At 46.2% G+C, this 23680-nt stretch overlaps 1 protein-coding gene across 2 annotated transcripts in view; it reads right to left on the bottom strand.

Moving 5' to 3' along the window:
• nol4lb (nucleolar protein 4-like b) overlaps nt 1-23680 on the bottom strand; it is a 104146-nt gene that overhangs the window by 37383 nt on the left and 43083 nt on the right. For both annotated transcript variants that reach the window (XM_064298037.1, XM_064298038.1), the window contains exon 5: nt 8720-8861. In XM_064298037.1, coding sequence (XP_064154107.1) covers nt 8720-8861 — 142 coding nt within the window. The remainder of the gene's footprint in view (nt 1-8719; nt 8862-23680) is intronic.

Below are 23680 nucleotides of genomic sequence, written 5' to 3' on the forward strand. Positions count from 1 at the left end.
AAGGCAGCGGAGGCTCACACGGGCGGCTCCTGTTTTTAGAAACGTCCTCTCAGATGAAGTGACAATGGCTGCATACACTGGCTGAGAACAGCGCTGTGTGTGTGCGTGTGTGTGCGTGTGCGTCTGTGGGTGTGAGTGAGTGAGTGAGTGTGACCTTTGTTCTCTCTTTTTTGAAATGCTCTCTCTTGCGCAAGACGGAGGCAGTACCAGCCACAGAGTCTTGTTCTGGGAGCAGAGCTGCCACCCTGTGCCCCTCCCCACCCCCTGCAGCCTCCCTCCCCAATGTGCACACACTCTTCTGCAGCCCCCGGACTCCTTTCACATCACATTCACACACACACACACTCAGGCCATGCCACACGCAGAGGCAGAGACACACACACACACACGCGCGCACGCTCGGTCCACACCACATACAGAGATACACAAACTACACACTACACACACACCACACACACACACACACATGCACACACACGCGCACAACACACACACACACAGTAGCTGTCACTCCCTGCCCCCAACCCCCCCCACAATCAGCCTGTTCTGCTTCCCTGTCAGGCTGAAGGGGCACCACCATGGCTGTCTGCGACGGCTTTGTTTTCAGTACAAACAGTGCAGTGGCTTCTTGACCACGGCACAGGCGGGTTCTGCAGAACGGCTGCAACCGTCCTTGTGCTAGAGCGCGGAAGAGTCCCCTTTGACCCATCCCTGAACTTCCTCTCCGGTTCGCCCCTGAACCTGTCACGCCACGCGCCTGACACTCATATGTCTCCAGGAGCCAGCGTGCCTCCGGATCAATCTCTCCACTCAGCCTTTCCTACACGGCCTCCCCCCTTCCTCCTCTCTATATTTATGTTTCAGATCGACAGCACTACGAAATGAGCTGGCCGCTTCCTGAGCAAGACACGGATACAAAACAGAACAGCTCCTAATTTTCAATATTTAAAAAAAACCTACTCTAATTCCAAGGCTTTCATTTTTTTTAAATTTTGCTCGACTGAGTTTTATTACGAAACATCAGGTTTCATTAGAAAGAGCGGCGGGCACTTGACAAAAGACAGATTCTCATTTATGCCAAAAGGGAAAAAAATGACAAGTTTATATGGGGAGAAAAAACAAAGGCCAGTGTGCTGGGCTGCGCTGTTTGTTTCTGGCTGCCCAGAGAACAGAGAGATGGGATGGGGGTGGGGTGGGGTGGAGGGTGGGGGGGCATCTTCCTGCCGCTGACAGTCCAGAGACTCCGGGCGTTCAGTCCTGGCCTCCCATGCATCTCTCCTCCGCGCGTCAGACCTCAGAAGGAACCTTCAAGGTGATTTGCGAGTATACTGGTACACTGCATTTCATTTCCCACCGAAAACTGCGCGAGACTGGCTTCAGGCAGGCCGACGCCCGCCCACCCCCCCCCAGTCCCCGCCCCCCTCCGACACCCTGCCCCCGCCCGCAGACGCAGGGGGGGACAGGCCCGCGGGTGTGCGGCGCGGAGAGACGGCCAATCAGAGGACGGGCTGAGCCTTTCCCCAGGCCTGCCCCCCCCGGGCTCTCTCAGGTGACTCTGCCGGGGCGGTGCGGTGCGGCCGGGGACGGGGCGACCCTGGAGCGAGGCGCTCAAAAGCGCTGATACACCACACGCCCCGAACCCCACTTCCCTCTTCATCATCTCAATTGGGCGATATTTCCAAGGCCGGCCGCGATATAAAAAGGTGAATTGAGGGTTAGAGAATGGGGAAAAGAGAGCGCACCAACTGCGTGGATGTGAATATAAAATAAAACAGGAATGTGTCGGGGGCAGAAAAGCCCATTCGGTAATAAAATGTCACGGCGGGGGTAAGAGAGAGATATATCATTTACCACAGCATCCTTTCACCTGCACTAACAACTTTTCACATCCTAGTTTGCGAACATGTTACAACTAGAAATGCAACGTAGACAAAAGCCAGCATCCTCTATATGGATCATCAGAGCCACACTGACAGCCACACATCAAATTAAAATAATATTCAGGACAGGATCACAGTTAGTTCATTTAAGAGCTGGACTATATTTAATGTTTACTATATTAGGCAATCATGTGCGAGTCACATGACGCTATTTATTTTACTATTACGATTGTGTGCAACTGCCAATAGCATTTCAAGACCCTGCAGCCCCAAATCCAAGTGTAAAACCGCACTAAGCAATTACTCCAGCTATCTGACTGGGACTCAAGTCATGGGCTAGAGCAGGAGGAAGCTTTATCTGATCTCATTTCCTTCCAGTGAAAAGCCATTCTCCGTTCGGTGGGGGCGGGGGTGGATGTTAGTGGCAACGCAGAGCTATTATTAAGGCAGACCAAGGCCTGCTAGTGTTACAAAGAAAGGAAGAGAGGCCGCATGGAGAAACAGCCTAATTACACCACCCTGCCTTTGCAGTATTTAACATCCGCAGGATTGTGCTGAGGCTGGAGACCGCGCGGTTCACATTCTCGGAAGTTTAATTGGGCTTGTGATTTGGCGTGTGCTACAGGTATGTGTGAACAGGAGAGCTTTTTGGTCCACACTCCCAGAACTTGACCAGGAATTCTGCCACATGAGAACAGGCAGAATCATCGCAAGCCTTTATGGAACATTCTGGTAATTATCTGACAGGACTGGAGGCCATCCACCTCAGTGTCGCCATCACCATCAGGCCTAACTGTGGGATCTCGGGTTGATCCGACAAACCTTCCTCCTCCTCCTCCTCATCGCCGCTCCCCTCTGAGGACCCGCAATAATCGATTCCTGTCCCTCGCGAACCAACCAGGGCCAACAAAATGAAAGGAGACCGTATTTCAGGCCAAAGCCAGAGACCGTGAGCGAGACCCGTTAACTGAGCCGGTCAAGGTGATCGGGTGCTTAGGAGCCACCTTTAAAAAGCAGAACCGCACGCGAGCGCAGCCGTGCCCTCTTTACAGCCCCTTATCTTATCCAGGCAGCCCAATTGGGAGCTTCATTCCCCCCTGTAAAGCACACAGGCAGCAGGGACGCTGATACCCATGGGTACAAGTTTCAGGGCTTTTGGGAGATTTATGGAGCAACCTTTACACCCTCTATGAAGCGGCCCCCTCCTCCTCCCCATAAAACAACAAGAGATAGCCGGGAAGGTCTCTAAAAAGAGCACCTCATCCTCCAGACGGGGAACAGACCTTGGGCGGGATTGAGAGAATTGCTAAACACTTCTCCGATAGCGCGGGAGAAGGAGGACAGAGGTAATGCCTGAAACCTCTTATCCCCTGTGCGTGCCCATACAGAAAGGCTACTACAGTTAGCGGCGGCAGTCGCTCAAGACTGCGGTCTCATTAGGCAACGCTGCAGACAGCAGTCTGATCAAGCCTCAGCTATCTAATTGCAGCTTCACAGCAAAACACACACCAATGATAAACATGCCAACAGGCGTTAAGTCACAGCTGGTGATCATTTCTGTAAACAAAACAAATTGTTACCTATCTCTCTCACAACTGAGATTTCGCTTGTAATTATTAATTTAGCCTCCTTATTATTTTTCGTGAGCCGTCGAGTGTGGGGGGGCGGGGGCGCATTTAATTATTAACAAGCTTCTGGCCCTATCTCAGTGGAAAGCAGTTTTCAACAGCGCAAATTAGGACACAACAAGTAGGCAGCACTGAACCCACCACACACTCTACACACACACACACACAAACACACACATGCACACACACGCACACACACACACAAACAGACACTAAAACATACACATGCGCGCACACACACACACACACACACACAAACTCACATGCGCACACACACACACACACACAAACTAACATGCGCACACACACACACACAAACACACACACTCTACACACACACACACACACACACACACAGGGGAAGCTGGCCCTCTCTCGCTGCAGGCTGCTGGGGTGGGGGGAGGGGGGGAGGGGATAGGGCATAAGAGCCGCGTGCTCTCTTATGATTTATCTGAAGAGGCCTTCAGATTTTATCTTCACCGTGTAGTCTCTCTCCATGGCTCCAGCCCCGCAGTCGCACCGATGAACTTGGCAAACACACTCATAATCAAACACAACACACACTGTGAAATGTCATATGTTAATGGCCCTGAATTTTTAATAGTATTTCCATTAGGTTATCGCACGATTATCACAATTACTTTTTTCCCCCTCCTCCCATTTCTTTCCTTGAATAACCCAATCCTGGCCGTGACCAACATCATCCCCACACAAATGCCAAGCGCACCTCCACAAACTCAGCCAAAACCCTCCACCCAACCTTTTTTGTCACAACATTCACTAACATGGATAAGATGAGACCAAATACCTTTCTGAGTCCACAGTAAAGGACACTGGTCTTTAATCAAATTTAATTCACTTAATATCAACGTTTGTTTAATTGTGGCTCCAGACGGAAATGTTGCGCGGAAGGTAGGGTATACGGCTGGTATAAGCATTAACTCCTTCACTGCACCTTCTGTTCCGAGGCAAAGGGCTTCTAAAATCCCTGTTCCGACAAACAAGGCATAATGTGCTCAGCCACACGTGGGGCATACCCATGTGACCACGCATTTCCTTTATCGTGCACGGCCAGGAAAAGGGGTACGGTGGGGGGTCCGTTCTTGCTCTCTAACGCACAATTCCCGCTCAGGTTCCCTCAATAGGTTGTGTGTCCCTCACAGTATAACACTGATCTGAAAGGGTCAAGGGTACAGTGGGTGTACCTTTGAGGCACTATAGCCCTATAGATACCGTTTTTGCACATTTTTTCTGAGAATGTGTAACAAGCGCCATCAGAAGCTCACCCTCCCTGCCGAGGCAGCGTACCATCACAGGAAGAGAGCAGATCTGGCTCCAGGCGTTCTCCCCGTGTCTTCATCAAAAGCCACGATACTATTCTGTGCGCTGTTAAGTCATGTTTAATTTCAATAGCCAAAGCTGCCACGAGCACAAATTTCACTGCCACTAACCCTTGTGCTGCACAGTAATACCGGAACAAAGCCATATTTTAGAATCAAGATAACCTTGTAGGTTTTCGTTACTTCCAGCAGAAATCCTGCATCACTGATTGTAAGCTTTATCAATAAGTAGGCCTACATTTTAAAAAACAGACATGTGACATAAAACAAGCTCATTTTGCGGATGCTTAGATATTCACGACAGCGAACATGGCCATAAAAAAATGTATAATTTAAATAACGTCTACACGTTTCTCTAGGCTGCTCTGCTAGCTGCAGATGCACTGCCCCCACTATCGATGACTCAAAGAGAAGAGAAGGATTCCAGCAGCCTGATGCATCTCTGTGTGACCGCAGCCCGAGCACTCACTGTCTGCCCACCCCCGGCTTACTTATTCATCCCATCTGCGATGGCTTCAGTCTCCAGCGCGCGCGTCTTCAGCACTCATGCAAATTAGCCCGCCGCTCGCGGGGGAAGCGCGCGCCTGGGCGACACGCCTCCCCGCGCGTCAGAGCGCACCGCGGTTTCGTCCTCGCCGTCTCGCGCCCCCCCCCCAAACGCCGCCATGTTGCCGGGACGCCGCCATGTCGGGGGCCGAGGCCTCTGTGACGGGGACGGGCCTCGACCGCCCCAGAGCGCCGCGCTACGGCGGCCAGTAAATAATCCAGCGCGGGGCTATTCTTATCCCTTCATTCTGTTTTACAGCTGACCTCGATCGCTGGGCTCCGGAGGGAAGCAGATCAAAGGCAGGCCGTCGGTTTCGCTGGCCTACTTTCAGTGACTTTTACCACGGCGGGCCATATGTGCCACTGGGCCACAGCGCCGAGCGCCGAGCGCTGAGTTAGCGTTCTGAGCGTCGCCGGGGAGGGGGGGGGGGGCAGCTTAGAGGTAAACATGTAAATGGTCTCCACGTCTGTGATGCTCTCAGCTTCCGCCAGACGCCTTTCAAAAAGCAAACGGCTCTCTCGTTTCGTAAAAAAGCAAATAAACAAATAAACACGCAAGGGCGCTAGCCGCTCCACAGCAGCACCGCAGGCCGCGCGGCGGGGCTTCCGTTACCGCGGGTTAGCGCGCCTCTGTTCTGGGAAAGGAAAAGCGACGCGGCGGGAAAGGAAAAAGCTCCGCGGTGTCACCGGCGATGGATCCGCGGGAAATAAGCCTGTCGCGGCCGGGTCGTTACCCCATCCGTCCCGCCTGATCGTGACGTCTCTCCTCCACACAGAACACGACAGCTTCCTCAATCACCGGGCTCGGGGAGTGGGCAGCGGAAAATGGCGGAGGGAGAGGACGCGCGTATAAAAACGTCAAGTCAAGTGCGGCGTAATCAGCGCAGATGAGGCCCGTGATTGGCCGGCCCGGTCCCTCTCTCTCTGGCTCGGTCCCCGCGCCGGGCCGCTCGGGAGCCGCCGCTCGCCGCCGCGCTCGGCCAATGACCCTCACAGTCATCTGCGGTGAGGGCCCTCCAGGGGCCCGCCCTCGCCTCTCGGCCCCTCACATGAGAGGGCTCTAGGACCGAGACTCCGCAGCCCGTCTCAGCAGCACCCACTCCACACGCAGGTGCGGCCTGTGCTCTTTTTGTGCCTAAACAAACACGGGGTGCGCCTTCAAACTGTCGCTATGGGAAAGACAAGCTCCGCCCGCACAGAGCAAAGGGAAGAGGCAGACAACTGATCTAGAGAGGTAAGCTGGCTGAGTCCAAATTCATCCATCACTGTCAGAATCGGATTCATCATAGTTCTGCATCTGAGTAGGCTCTTTCATGACCACTTATTTCGTTCATTTATTTTTAAATGAAAATGTAATTATTGACACTCCTTCAGAAAAACATTCATGAATTGCCTCTCATTTGGCTATTGACAGCCTGGGTAAGGAATCAATGGTACAATACAATATTGGAGATGAATAAAATGTTTACTGGTTCCATCAGAGGAAATATTTCTTGACTTCCAATAAATTCATTTTAAGCTCAACAATAAATATGCTAGCTGTTCACATACGAATTTAGGGAAGTTCTTTCCTTAATTCTATGATTCAGGTATACGGATAAAGAAAAACTTCTAGTGAATTTTCATTCTCTGATATTAATGCTGTAGATATTAGGCTAAATGTTTCTCTTTTCCTTGTAATTTTAACCAATTAAAAGATTATTTGCTAACTACAAGGACAAAAGATCATAAACTAACAACATGGCTATAACCCAGTGCCTGCCATCAAGAACTATCATACACAATTCTTTCATTTGTTCACTGCATCCTTTGGTAGGTAATTCACATCAAAACGGCTAGCTGTTACAATGATAAATAGTCTGCAGTTGTGCCAGCAAGCTGATTAGTGAAAGGTGAAAATGATTTGCTGATAACATTTTACTGGAAAAAAAGACAACATCTGACTCACTGCTTTTAAATGAGACCCATCAGTCAGATTTTTGCCTCTTAGATTGAAAAGCAGGGGGCAGGCCACACACATGCTCAGGTAAAATGCAATGCTGTCCGTTAGTGTTATGACCACCAATGTGGTGGAAGATTTCTTTTTTTTTTTCAGGTAAATGACATAAAATCTACAATTACAAGAAATGTTATGCACATAAGGCAATTTAATGATTTAGCTTCATTACTGCAACATGCAGTTCGCTGAATTTGTTCAGTACCCAGAGCTGAACTGCCTTATTTGCGTTTATCCAAGTTTTGCATTTAATAAACGACACAACAAAGAATCTACTGTCCATCCGTGTTTTTCTCTACCCTTGACGGGTAATATTCAGCACTTCAATTCCAAGAAAGAGGCAGACAAAATGAGTCACCCTTAGTGTTCCGATTTGAATGCGTTTGCTTATTTTCAGGTGCGTCTCCTGTGTTGAGTTGCACAGGTCCGTGTGACTGTGGCTAGCTGCCAATCTAAACGCTGGACCTGCAATGATGGCTCTCATTGGGGCTTTTTTCACAGATTCAGTCTGACAGCTGAGGCAGGAATCAAGCCAGCTTCCCGCACTTCCCCTACAGAAAATGCAGGGGGGAGGAGTCACATCCAGAGACCAAGCAGACACCAGGAAGCTAATGTCACAGAGTGCACTGCTTCCCTACTGGGTCTTTCAGTGTGGATAATTCACTGACTTTTTTCAGATTGTAGACCCGTGACTGTAGAGAATACAAGTGCTACAAAAGCCCTTGCTTCTCTGGAGGTGAAGCACCAAATCGATGCTGCAGTTGCAGTTTCATACCTAGGCCAGTTTTCCTTTTCTCCACCTTCCCCGGATCTACTCCTGCCCTCTACCACCCCCCCCCCCCCCCTCAGCGCTCCACCCGTTCCTCAGGCCCAGGAGGAGAGGCAGCGGGCTGAAGCTGCTTGATCTGAATCGATTCCAACATCTCCTCTCGCCCCACTATGGCCTTTCCTCTCCGCTCACATCAGTGCACACCGAGCCCACCCCCCCGCACACCGCCCGCGTGTACACGCATGTGCGCGCGCATGTGAGAATCTGTGAGCGTGCGTCTGCGTGTGCCGCAGTATGAACGCGCTGTTCGGGAGCGCGTGCCTGCGCACGCCGTTGCGTGAATGCGCTGCTCATGAGTGCACGTCGGCATGCGCCGCTGTGTGAACGCGCGGTTTGTGAGTGCGCGTCTGCATGCGCTGCTCCTGAACACGTGTCTGCGTGCGCTGCTCCTGAACACGTGTCTGCATGCGGCCTGCGCTCGCACGTGTGCTCACTGCACATCCTGCCTGGATGCCTGTCAGAGCAGAGGCTCATGGGAAGGGGGGGTCCAGCGGCCTTACCGTCCTCCTCTTTGTGCGCGTTCTGTGGGCTGTGCATTCTCTCTCCGTGGCTGGGGCTCTGGTCGGACGCGGGGCCGTGATCAGCTGATATCCATGTGGGGTCGCTCATATCAAAATCCTCGCTGCTCACTGAACTCTCATCCTGGAGGGGGGGGGGGAGGGGCAGAGAGGGCATAAAGAGCGTCATTCCTGAGCGAGGTCAGAGACAGCGATGGACAGGAGGAGGGGAGGGGAGAGACGCCAGGGTAGGGCCGGGGTAGGGCCTGTGGTGGGCGCTTGTGGTCTGGAGCTCTTAAGGCCGAGCGTCCGGTTGCAGGGTTGGACGCTCGCTAAGAGATCATTAAAAAGAGACGCTCCGGGCCCTACACGCACTCCAACACATACTGGACAGGGGACAGAGGGGGAGAGCATCTCATCACAGAGACCGACAGGAAAGAAACCCAAAGACAGCTGAAACAGGACAGACAAGTCGTCATTCTGAAAAGTGACTGGCTGGGAAATTATGACAAATTCCCATAAAAAAGGATGATGAGGATTAGTAAGGAATAATGCAGAAGCGGTGCAGAGTTAAATACCTTATGCGTAAAATAGGCTTAAAGTCAGTTACAATTGTGGATAGCATTTAATTGTCTTTACCGCAATTCAGACAAGTTTTCCTCACTGTAAGTCCCCAGGGTATTTCACATGGGATTTCATCAGGATTAACTTCTTGGCCCAAACTGCCACTGCACTAGCAAAGGTTTGGGGGCTGCTGCACTTGCACCATTTTCAGGCTTTAAAGGGATGTTGAGTCACACATTACAAGAAAATAAACAAGAGCCACAGGGCTTTCTCCAAAGATGCACTAAAAAACAGGGCAAAACTGAAGAATAGAATGGTTTGCAGTAATATACCTGGGAGCTCAAACAAACACTGACTGAACAAAGACCGTGGCTGCCACTGCATCTCAGGTGCTTTAGCTTGGTTTCTGCTCAAGGTGTCAGTACTGCAAGCCCAAGCCCAAGCCCAAATCTGACCATTTTTTGTCACCATGATAGAAAAGTCGGCTACTTCACTTTTCAGCCAAACGTACATTTAAATTTTACATCCCATTGTTTTACTACCCCGAAAAATGCTTGTGCAAAGGTACACATATAATCAGCAGTGCCAGATGAGCAGTATTACAGCAGTCTTTATCTCTACGGCAGTTTCCATGTAATCCCATGTCCATATATGGGTACTGATCCCTTAACACTCTTGTCTGTCCTCACAGTACTGCATATACTGTAACCTACTCGTTTCACTGTGTGGGCTATATACACCTGTGATCATGAATCCTTCATTTTTACTGCACTCATTATTCATACCTTTATAACATGCATGTTAAAACTAAGGTACTAAGCTAGCTTGCAAATGATCAACAAAAAGTATTTAAAAAACGAATTTGGCATGTTACAAGTCTCCAAGATATTGCTGTCACATCTTTGGATCTATGTTTGAAGGTTATCACAGCCAGAGTCCACAGTACCTTCCTTTTACAGTCCACAGTGCCTCCATTTCAGAGTCCACAGTGCCTCCCTTTTAGAGTCCACAGTGCCTCCATTTCAGAGTCCACAGTGCCTCCCTTTTAGAGTCCACAGTGCCTCCATTTTGAATACAGGGCCACAGGACATTGGGATTTCATCTCAAGTCTACAAGTAGAAACACACATCCTACCTACTGACACTGAAGGAGCTTGCAAAGGCATTACTCTTCATTATTTATTGATTTCCTAATTCCACATTCATTTCACTTCTGTTTATTTCAATGTGAGATTTGGTTTTTCACTACTGACAAAAGTGGGAAGGTCGGGTACTGCTGACTGCTGAATAATGATGTCTGCAGAGCTAGCCTAGATCAGACAAAGCTCACTGTCTGTATGTTTATTTGATTTCTCCCACCCACCTTTCCAAATGGTGACAACACAGTTAATCTAACAGCCACAGTCATTTTAGCATGTAAGAGGAGGGTTGGGGGGTATTACAATGACTCAACATCTAAATACCAAACTACCTGTACAGAAGTCACACTACACCTAACGTACTAAACTGCTTTGTAAAGAAAGCAGGGATATTTAGTAAAGAATCAAACATGTAGCCTGAGAGGATGTCAGGAATGTGAAGAGAAGAAGAGAGGATTTTTGAAATGCAGACTGAAAGCTGGAGGGAATGTTGCAAAACCACATTATAGCACAAAACACAAGATCTTTCCTTCTCAGCCACACATCTGAAGTGTGAATAGTTAAAGATTAGCTGGGGTAGGGCCTCCGTGTGCTCAAAGTGAGGCCTTGTTGACTTACAGCCCCTTATTGAAACCTTGAAGGCTGAAAGCACTCAAAAGAACTGAACAATGGCGAAATCATCCAGTGATGAAATGTGCTGGCAAACAGAAAATACAGATAGCTGGATTGAAAATGAAACTTTGAATGGTGTATAGAATGCTGGCTACTTTATGTGCTGAAAAAACAAGAATTATACAAGGTCTAAGTATTTTCACAAAAAAGGACTGGAGAAAAAAACACAAGGAAATGCAATTTTAAATGAAGTATAGAAAGTATAGAAAGAAGAACCAAACAGGCACTGTTCATAGATTTTGACTGCTTTAACGGATCCTCCATTAAAACCGGTTCACCACCTAGTGGCAAAAAGACATTAATGCCACCACCATGGGGGAGCCCCTGACTCACTCACATGCTCAGTCAGTGAACACTAAGTTCTGCTAAATCACTGCCATAAACAATACAACCTTATACCTCCGCAGCCGGCCTTTTAAAAAGCCTGGCTCATGCTTAGCTGTCTAGCAACATCTCAGTTCGGTGTGAAATTCGTCTGTGTTGCTCCGCGCGTATCCCCACGCCGTTTCGTTTCCAGAGAAAGACGGAGAGCGCCGAGGCTCTCTCTCTTCGGGGCTCGCGGAAGGCCAAATGAAATAAAATGCCACATGTATACACTGCGGTAATTGAATCAGCTGCAGGTGATTTATGGCATCACCAGAATTAAAAGCTACTTAGGGACCGGGCTGCAGACTGGCAGCGCAACCTCCGGCCCCGGCCCCGGCGCTAAGTGGCGCCTCGGCCCTCTCCTGCCCCGAGCGACAGCGCTGCTGGCAGGCCGCGGCCCCGATCCACAGCGGCGGCCTCCGCTACCTGTCACTCACCCCCCCCCCCCGCCCCTGCTGCCGGCCCAGCGCGTCCTCCCATTGGTTAAATCGTCTTGCCTGGAAATTGGCCTATGCATTATTGATGCGGCTCCACACACTCACCGCCGCGTGTATGCTTGGGAATGACTCCCTGAAGCAGCACGGTGAGAAGTTTAAGATCTGAGTTACTGAATGGATGGTCTACGTCACCAAAAAAAAAAAAAAAAAAAAACCAGAACAGAACACCCAGGAAAAGCAGCAGGGGTGACTAGGGTGACTGGTACATGGGGAGGCTGTTGGAACTAGCTCAGGGATGGTGGTCAAGCAGCTATAGAGACAAACGGACATCCAGCCTATGAATGTGAACACACAGCAAGGTCTGCTTCCAACAGAGCCACATGCATTTACTGTCATGACCTGTCAATCACATCTTTGTACTTCTCCTAGCAATCCACAGCTGCAATAGCTGGCGTTTCTACAGTTTATTTAGTCCTCTTGGCTCTGATACAAATAGTAGTGTATTATCAATGGGCGTAAAACACTCTGTTAATGGCCACAGCTAGGCTGTCATGACTGGACAGCTATAGTGAAAAATGCGAGCAGCCAAAATACATGTAATAGTGGTACTTTAATAACTTCATGTTGCATAATATTAAAAGACCCTCATTTAATCTGGTATTTCTTTTTTGTTTCATATCAAAATTCAGTTAACTGGTTACATTCAACATCAAGATTTCTGCCGCAGTCTCACTCTGTCTTCATCCACTTTACCCCTACAGCTCAATCCCGCTACCCTTTTATTAGTTTTTTATTGTTTATTAATGATCTCTCTAATGTATTCTTCTCATCTATATGCAGATGGTGGCACTAACCTCTCGTGAAAATTGTCATCTGTGCTAAACGATATAGCGAGGTTGGAGTCCAACAACATCTTATTTTCAGTTACGAAATATAACGCAGCCTTCTCTCCCTCCCTAAAGAAAATGTACAGCCAAATCTAATACAGGCTAATCTGCACCATCTGTAGCAAGTTTCTTGAAATCAATGTGATGAAGTGACTGTCCATGTTAATTCAGTGAAATGCTGCAAGCCAAGGCCTGAGTGCCTTTTGTCTCGAGACAGACACGTGGGGGAAGGAGCACAAAGAGGAGGCACTTTAAAGACGGACGGGCGCAGTTGCGAAAGCAAAAGCAGCGCTGGTTTCACAGCGCAGAGACAAGCTGTTCTGGGGCACTGCAGTGTCTGCCCTTCGTTTCACCCGAACCCTTCGCTGCTTAAAGTGGATCACTTATTTGGCTTAATTACCCATAATGACCATGTTTTACTAGCGGGTACTTTGGAGAGTATTTGGTGAGACATTCAAATCTGTAAACATGAAATGGCCTTTTGTTCAACAGCCAAGTACAGCACTTCTCTCTTTGTTTTCATTCCAGGTCTTCTTTTTTAAGCACCTGATTGGCCGCAAAACACTCACACAGAAACCGAAACCATCAAAAGTTCACGGTCACCGACTGCCGTTTTGACTCTGTAAACTGGCATCCCGAAAATACAAAATCCTACATTGCACATGCTCTGGTTCTGAACTTGAGAGAGGAAAAACATTTAAACAGCAAGTAACTTCTATTTTTAATCTTTAACTTCAACATCTACAGTATTCATTGAAGAAAAAAGCTGCACGTTCAGTCTTCCACGTTACAAATGCAAGCAGGAAAACCTTGGTTTGATATGACCTTTTCCTCAGTTTCTCATCGATACAGAGTCAATGTAAAACTTGACTATTGTACAGCCTCAGAGAATTCAAGTCCACTTCAAATTCAGGTTGGCACTCTAAAAAATTAACTGGAACAGCTTACTCTGATCTTCACAATGACAACAGTTGTCATAGGAAAGAACACGCTTGGTAATTTAACATAAAAGAACCTTTGAAAAAATGACCATGATTGATACCGTATTATTTTTGCAGTCATTATTGATTGCAGTCAAATGAAATAAAAAAAATGGATCAGCAGGTTTTACACATCCCATATCATCCCTTCTTTAACACAAACATTGAACACTTGTCTCAGATTTAAACAGCACACCTAAAATGTCACTAGGCTTAGGTCTGGAATAGGTGATAGGCAGTTTTATAGAATTTACCTTCCAGGCAAAATAACTAGGCCTAACTGAAGCTAATTCCTCCTGATCTGACCATAATGCAGTAGAACAGTATGAATGTGCTTTCATCAATTTGAGGATTTCAACCGCTGTGTCATTGGTAAAACATGGTCACAGATATGAACTTCTATGTTATCTATAGGTGCAACTGGTAGGGACAGCCAGCGCTAGATTACTGACTATTCTAATACAGTCTAAAATGCTAGCTAATTATTTTAATTGGGACAACAAAGATAGGTCATTCTTGTCATGTAACTACAAATTAAAAAAGCAAATATCAAGTTTTATAAAAAATTAGCTATTTTTGTCATAAAATTCAATTTACTTTTATCCAACTTAGTTCACTAGTCAGGCGATACTAGACATGAGAGGTAAATATTTTGTAAGAAAAAATGCATGATACCATACATAACACTACATTCTAACATAGAATGATAATGAAACAGGGAAAACAGAAAAGCCAGGTAACACCATTAGGCTACATCCACCCATCAGTACGAACGCACAAATCTCTGCAGTGAACGTTTGCCAGCATTGTAGTCACTGCATTAGAGATGCTGCTGTCCAGCAGCTGTTAAGAAATGCTGCCTTGGCCTTCTCACATAAAATTGCTCTAGAAATTGAAATCCATCCGAGCAATGAATGTAGCACATAACTGCAGTTTGACCTGCCTGCTCATTCTGCGAAACTATTTGCGTTTCCTGTTATTGACAAGCACAGGACCGGTTAGCACATCATGTCAAAAGCATCATCCGCAGTTCGTTAGTTATCTCAAACATTGTAAAACGTCAGACTGTTTAGCCACTGCCATATAAAACAAACAGAAGAAGATGGGCCAGGGTGGGCGTATGTAAGACAGGAACAGTTACTGTAAAATATTACGTACTCTTGATGCACCGGCATAACACAACAATAACAACCTGTCATGTCAAACTATTTAAAGCTATCAACTGCCACGCAAGAGATGCAAAAAATAAAAATATAAATGTAAAAAAACACTGAATACTCAAGTTAGCCATTCTTATTATTCATTATTTTTATCATTACCAACATTAGGACATGACATGCCATCACCACCAGACTTATGTTGCAAAACATCCACTCTGATTGGATGCAGAGCTAAAAACAAGAAGAACAGGAGTCGGTTCAATGTTACTGGCTACACCAATGTTTCATTCTCCTGGTGGTCAAGGAGGTCCAGCCTGCCTTCTTGAATAATTCACAGATGGATAAGTGGTTTGGCATTTGTATAAGTGCTCTAGAACACATAGGACTTTCGGATCAGTTTGCAATGCGTCTATGTAAACGATGTAGCACAAATACAGTCAAGGGCAAAATGTTTGGACTAGTGGAAATAAAGATTGTATTAGGCTATATAGGTCCAATTTAATTTGTACTTAGTTTATTTATTAATAATTTCACAAGATTTTTGACAAGAAAATGTCCATGTCCATAAACATGCCAATGTACTATGCATATATACATGACCAATACATTTGCTATGAAGAGCAGTCTTTTATAAAAAGACCTCATTTAGAGCCTAAAAAACAGCCTTTTTAGCACCTGACAGTTTAAAAATGCATACCTACTTTAAAGACCTAACTGTAGGTCTTTAAAAGTTGCATTTTGGGTGGGAGCATTGCAAAATAAAACTGTATCAGCTCAGTGTATAGGTGAGATTTGTACTATTGGTTATGGTATTATGTGGCCTGTGAGTCTCTGTTTTTCTGTTTTGTTCCCATTCTCTGTAAGGCAACAGGTATCCAGCTACTGACTGCCACGTGTGTTTCTGGTTCTTCTTGATTGGCTCACACATTTCAAGTGCCTGCACAATCACAGCCCAGCAGCCTGTATAAGACCCACCTCCACCCTAGCTCAGGACCTATCAGCCATCTTTCCCACTGACATATGTGTGTTTAAATAGCTACGTTTAGGGTTTGGTGTTTGCGTAAAGGTGAGCTGCTGTTTTGTTGTGTCATGTTTTCACCTGTTTATGTTAGTTTAAGGAGTTAGGTTTAACCTACATACTGTATTTCATTTGTGGAAGATTAGTTTGGTTTTATTTTAAGAACATTTTTATTTGTGTTGGCCTGGGCTCACCCTGAAGTCTTATCTTTTCACTTTTGTGGCACCCTTTCATAATAATAATAATAATATATAATAATAATGTGCTGAAATACATTTTTAAAAGATTTTCTATCAATAATTCATGAAGCGGGTTTATTTGGAACACCTGTGGGCTTAACAGGTATGTAGGGTACTCATTAACCCAGTCAGATTTTTCCACATATCAAAATATTTCACTGCAAAATGCTTATTAATCAAGTCATAAAGCTTTAAATGAGACATCATTATTTCATTTCATTTTATTATTACATTTCTGCTTTGTCCACAAAAATATTAGTCAATACATGTAGGAAATATCTCATCTTAGATCTGGGTGGGTTTAACAGGTTCTTACCCTTATTTACCATAGCATGTTAGCTAATATCACCAAAGTCAGTTGAGATAACATCCCATAACATTATTTTTTTACATTTTGTGTACCTAGACATATACCCAATAAACATTGTATAGTTACATTCATTAGTACTGTATTAAATGCATACATTTTTCACCATTCATCAAATTGGTTATGGGACATTTTCATTAAAGCAGGTCACCTAAAATATGGCAGTGGGAATTCTAGATCTATGAAAAGGAACATGTTGTTTGTTGTCTTAATTATTGTCTACGTTCTAATTTAAGCAGAAATGTGATTAGCTTTAAATTCTGATGGTACATCAATTAGAAAGTTATTATTATAAACAAAGGATTGTACAAGAATTGTAACAATGTTTGATAGGTTTAAGATTGGGTGATAAACTCTGAATGATTTCCTTTGAGTATGGGGAGAAAGCAATCAATCTTTAACGGCTTGAGTCTGAAAAATCTCAAATTCTTTCAGCTCAGCTTTAATAAATGCTCATTACACCTGATATATCATACAGTAGAAGCTATGCAGTCTGTGATATATATTCACATAAACTAACATATAGGCCTATTCACAGTACACAAAACACAAAACAGTATTTTCAGGTACTTTTTTCAATTTCACATTACACAGAACTGTGTTTTATTTTATTGAATGGCGCTGTGGGTTTTGTTCAGATATTTTACACAGTAATACACCCCTTTGGGTCACATTGCAGGTTACTGGGCATTTTACACCCTACTGCTTGTGCACTCTCCCCCCCTTTCAGAGATGCACCATGGACACTGTCACTTCAGCAGTGCTAAATTTTACATTTGCTATAAATAGGTGAACGTAGGCCTGTTTATTCGTTGTCATGGAAACTGATCAGGAACAGTAAGTTTGAAAAGGCAAATCATTTTGCGCCACAATCTGCAGGAAATGAGGAAACATAACAAAGAACCCCTTTAATGTGAGTATATGTTTGGATAAATAGGCCTAATATAATAAATATATTCCCATATACTACGGTTTACAATTCAACTAGCCTAATAGACGGTATTCCATAAATTCTACACTGATGGTAAAGAACTGTGTTGATCTCACTTGTACTACCCTGCCTTTAAAGGAATTAAAGACAATTTAGGCAAACCACAAGCATGGCCACTTACTGCAGCATCCATTGGTGTGGTAGACCATAAAATCAGAAAATATTTAGCCTATACAGTGACTAGAATTTAAATTTCCTTTGAATTATACAAATTTCACTTAATTCCAGATAACCATTCACAATGAACATTGCTTCTATACACCATCTAGATTTAAGATCAGATATGAATAATTTAACACAACTGGTACAAAATGAAAGTGAGAGGAAGGCAGAACATTACAGGACCCCTAAAGACCATTTCCTGGCTCAGAAGTACACTATTTGATAGACACTCAAGGAAAAAGCTAGAGACAGGTGCCAGTCTTCCAGTACCTCACAGCCATTAGAAGCTACAAATGTCTTTCTCGGTTTGTCACAGGTTTTTCCCCTCCTTTTCCTTTGAAATCAATTGAAACTTGGGAGAGCACCAAGCGAAGTGTATCATTTCTTCACAGCGAGGCGAAGGTATTGATAAGAGCGGCGTTTGTTGGCTGAGGCGCAGCGTGAATCCACACGCCGTAGCTCTGCGAGGATTAACATGGTGCAGACTGCAAGCCTCCACTGCAGAGTATCGATTGCGCACAAAACCAACCATGAGGAGAGGAAAATATTCGCTCCCTCACACACAAATGCATGCACAATCATATGCGCACGCCAGGACTTCCAGCACCGAAGCGTAACCATATGTATCAACTGAGCGCAAACATCATGAAATAAACAACGGATAGCTGTGGAGACAGATGGATGGATGGACCAACAGACAAGAAGAGATATCAATACCTGACATTCATGATACTTAACTACTGTGTGAGCCGCATGGCTACACGTATATGTAATACACACATCAGCACCATTACATAAAGGTGGAAAATGATCAATTATTCCAGCTGACCCTTCTTATGCCCCTCATTGATTAGCCTCACAGCGCTAGCTATTTCTGTTGCTGTTCCGTTAGCGGGACGATGCTGTTATTACCGTAGGACTGACCGGGGGATAACCACACAGCAGGGAACGGCCCCTGAAACGCTACCTCCACAGCCCATTTCAACACCGCTGCTTTATTGCTATTCCGCGCAGTGCTTTCTGATAACCAAGAACAAAAGGCAAAAAAAAAAAAAAAAAAAAGCCGACAGAGAGCAGGGCGTCGGGAGCGATCTGCTGCTCCTCTTTCAGTCACGCCAGGGCCGGTCCCTCGCGCTGTGGGCTCAAATGATCCCCCGTTAGCCGGAGCTGGACAGCGCGCCGCTCAGCACGCACCCGGCCGGGCCTTCAGCCCCCAGCGGCTCTCAATCTGGGCAAGCGGGGCCCGATGAAACGCCAGAAACACAAAGACAGGGGAGGAAGGGAATCCATAATCCTCATGCCCCCCGAGCCTATTAATTACACGACTGAATATAGAGCCCTGCCCCGGTTACTAAATGAAGACACAAAAGGAGTGAAGATACGGAGAGGCGATTAACTGTTCCCCGTGTTTGTTCTGAATCAGGGTTCTCTGCCACTCTTCACTGGCACGGCACTTCACAAGAGGTCGCGTTCAGAGCAACGCTGCAATCGTCTAAAACTAGGGCTTGCACGCATGAAAGGAATATGATTAAGAAGCATGGAGATGTCATAATATTTAGTATATGACTTCACATTGTTGCACTAGCTGCTCTGGAGATATCTGAAGTGTATTGCCTTGCTTTAGACCACAACCCTTTAATAGCCTGATACCAATCATTGTAAAGCTTCCAGCCCATCAGATGCTTCTGTAAGTATCTACTGTACAACCTCCTTCATCACACACAAACACTGTCTGGGCCAATCAAAAACAATACAACAAAACAGAAATACTAACAAAAAAACTACTGAAAGTGAACTAGCCCTTTAACAGATTTGTAATGCCTGTGTTCCCTGCTAAAGACCTGAGCAGGTGACTGAAATAATGTTTAATGAATCAAGGCCCCAGCCAGAGTTGAAATAAGTATCCACCTTACCTAATTTTAGACTGAATTATTTAAGCTGCTGGTGACTTTGAGTGATTTTTTTTTCCAGTGATGTGGACAGTCACACAAAGGAACGGGCGCATTATTCCAAACGCACCGAGCAGGGCGCTCGAACCCAAAGTTTTAAACAGCGCATTGTTTCACACCAGGGTGCTTCACAATTTCAATTCTACTTTCTCTCATGCCTTTTGAATAGCAAACAGGCTTATTTAATAATTTCCACAGGAATAACTGGCTCTTTTCACAGCGGCAATTTAACAACTGCTGTGCAGTATGTGCTTGAATGAGTGATTTCTTTGCACTGTCAACAGCTGGCCAGTGGATTTGGAAATGTATATAATTTTTATGCGAGAAATTAAAATGGTAAAACAGGAAGAATATGCAAGCCTGGAGTTCATTTAGGCATGGTGGGGGGTGGGGTAGCTGTAACCAGTGTTCGCAACACGCGGCCCTCCGTATATAATAGCTGCATCCATTACGCAGGAGTCATGCACATTCTGCAGAAGAAAGGGCTGGTCCATCTCCGCTCCGCTCCACTGTATGAATTACACATGGCTCACTCGGGCTGTGAAGAGAGCCCGCCGTGCTACAAAACTCATTTATAATTCGCAGACGCCGGGCTACTGTATTCCTGATGAGATGCCAGCAACAAATCAATTCTCTGTCAGAAGGGCCCGAGGTGAGCTCTGGTGCAATGGACTTCCTTGATCACGGCAAACACAGGAATACATTCTCAACCTCGGGGCCCCCATGCCTCACTGCATAATGTGTTCTTACCCAGAGCGCCGCTGACATTGGATTATCTTCTTACCTTTTTTATGTTTGGCTGGGCGTGTTTTCCCTCCTCACAATGAATGCAGTGAAAGAGTGCTGTTTGTGTGCCGCTCAGGAATAATGGGCCCAGGCATCTCAATGCCCTGTGAACAGCGCCGGCGATTTCTCCAGCCGTGCCTCGTCATTCGCCGCAGACGTGCTGCGTGTTGTGGACCTCACGCCAACGCCCATCATTTTTTAAATCCTACGGAGGCACTGGAACCGTTTTCTTTTTCTTTTCTTAATCACTTACTGTCTTGTGTACTCATGAGCCTGAAGATAAAACCTTGCAGACAGTGTAGGCACGGCTGTCTTGGAACAGGATGTCTGGTGCCGCTGGCAAACCTGGCAAAGTGTGGCTTCATTAACTCGAACAACAGTGCAAAGGTTTATGGCAAAGGCCTTGCTTTTGTTTGCTGTGTGTTTTACTGGCGGTTTCAGCATGAATGGCAACAAAACAACAATTTCTTTGCTGCCATTCATACCCACACCTGTGTAAGTAATTGGTGTTCTTCTCTTGTGAGAGCCTTGATGTTAACAGCTAACAAATAGTGAACACATATTTCCCCAAGTGGCAATCGCAGTGATACATATTTAACTGGCAGCTTCTCAGATGCCCGGTGACTTCATCACAGTAACAGAAGTGCACCGATCTCCTTTCACAAGACAAGGTTTACTGCGTCTGGGAGCTGACAAGCTGAGACGGCCTCTATTGCTCTCTCTCTTGTCATAGACTTGCACGTGCAAACACACATACACACACACACACACAGGAATATCAGGCATTGTAACACATTATTTTGTACCACTGTCTCAGCAAATACATCAGCTCCCCACATATTCCACACACTGACTCATAGCAACAGGGGGTCCACTCAATGCCAGGGGACGGGCTCCTCATCTCCTCGTGTATGGAAATATCTGTCAGCACTACACAGCAGTGTGCATAAGACTATCAGCACAGAGCAGTGTGCATAAGACCATCAGCACAGAGCAGTGTGCATAAGACTATCAGCACAGAGCAGTGTACATAAGACTATCAGCACAGAGCAGTGTGTGTAAGACTATCAGCACAGAGCAGTGTACATAAGACTATCAGCACAGAGCAGTGTGTGTAAGACTATCAGCACAGAGCAGTGTGCATAAGTCTATCAGCACAGAGCAGTGTGTGTAAGACTATCAGCACAGAGCAGTGTGTATAAGACTATCAGCACAGAGCAGTGTGTGTAAGACTATCAGCACAGAGCAGTGTGCATAAGACTATCAGCACAGAGCAGTGTGCATAAGACTATCAGCACAGAGCAGTGTGCATAAGACTATCAGCACAGAGCAGTGTGTGTAAGACTATCAGCACAGAGCAGTGTGCATAAGACTATCAGCACAGAGCAGTGTGCATAAGACTATCAGCACAGAGCAGTGTGTGTAAGACTATCAGCACAGAGCAGTGTGCATAAGACTATCAGCACAGAGCAGTGTGTGTAAGACTATCAGCACAGAGCAGTGTGCATAAGACTATCAGCTGTCAGCATCAGCACAGCAGTGTGTGTAAGACTATCAGCACAGAGCAGTGTGTGTAAGACTATCAGCACGCATGTGTAGACAGCAGAGATGTGTAAGACATGCACACACAGAGCAGTGTGCATAAGACTATCAGCACAGAGCAGTGTGTAAGACTATCAGCACAGAGCAGTGTGTGTAAGACTATCAGCACAGAGCAGTGTGTGTAAGACTATCAGCACAGAGCAGTGTGCTAAGACTATCAGCACAGAGCAGTGTGGTAAGACTATCAGCACAGAGCAGTGTGCATAAGACTATCAGCACAGAGCAGTGGTGGTGTGATAAGACTATCAGCACAGAGCAGTGTGCTATAGACTATCAGCACAGAGCAGTGTGCATAAGACTATCAGCACAGAGCAGTGTGTTAAGACTATCAGCACAGAGCAGTGTGCATAGACTATCAGCACAGAGCAGTGTGAAGACTATCAGCACAGAGCAGTGTGCATAAGACTATCAGCACAGAGCAGTGGTAAGACTATCACACAGAGCATGTGCATAGACTATCAGCACGAGCATTTGTGCATAAGACTATCAGCACAGAGCAGTGTGGTAAGACTATCAGCACAGAGCAGTGTGCATAAGACTATCAGCACAGAGCAGTGTGCTAAGACTATCAGCAACAGAGCAGTGTGTGTAAGACTATCAGCACAGAGCAGTGTGTGTAAGACTATCAGCACAGAGCAGTGTGTGTAAGACTATCAGCACAGAGCAGTGTGCATAAGACTATCAGCACAGAGCAGTGTGTGTAAGACTATCAGCACAGAGCAGTGTGTGTAAGACTATCAGCACAGAGCAGTGTGTGTAAGACTATCAGCACAGAGCAGTGTGCATAAGACTATCAGCACAGAGCAGTGTGCATAAGACTATCAGCACAGAGCAGTGTGTGTAAGACTATCAGCACAGAGCAGTGTGCATAAGACTATCAGCACAGAGCAGTGTGCATAAGACTATCAGCACAGAGCAGTGTGTGTAAGACTATCAGCACAGAGCAGTGTGCATAAGACTATCAGCACAGAGCAGTGTGTGTAAGACTATCAGCACAGAGCAGTGTGCATAAGACTATCAGCACAGAGCAGTGTGTGTAAGACTATCAGCACAGAGCAGTGTGCATAAGACTATCAGCACAGAGCAGTGTGCATAAGACTATCAGCACAGAGCAGTGTGCATAAGACTATCAGCACAGAGCAGTGTGCATAAGACTATCAGCACAGAGCAGTGTGCATAAGACTATCAGCACAGAGCAGTGTGTGTAAGACTATCAGCACAGAGCAGTGTGTGTAAGACTATCAGCACAGAGCAGTGTGAGTATGGTAATATTTACCATCACAAAGCAGCAGTGAGGGAACATGTGCTCCTCTCTGACTCGGCTTCCTGTGGAGGTGTCAGGGACAGCAGTGTCACTGCGGTCACGCTCCTCATGACCTCCACAACAGACCTCCGCTCCGGTGCACCCTGTCATCTCCAGCCTGAGCTACACGAGAGAAACCCATCCGTACCAGAAAGGCTCTCCCTGCAAAGTCCACCTCTTAAAGGGCCGCACGCAGTCGGGGCAGAGACGCCAGAGTCCACGCCGGGACCGCCGCAACGGATAACGGGACGTCAAACCATCCCCCCCTCATTTTGAGAGCAGCTGATATGTTAAAGCCATCTGATGGGGACCTCTGTTTACGACGTGCAGGCCGGCAGATTAG

The sequence above is a fragment of the Anguilla rostrata genome, chromosome 11, assembly GCF_018555375.3.
Source record: "Anguilla rostrata isolate EN2019 chromosome 11, ASM1855537v3, whole genome shotgun sequence".
NCBI classification, from domain to species: Eukaryota; Metazoa; Chordata; class Actinopteri; order Anguilliformes; family Anguillidae; genus Anguilla; species Anguilla rostrata.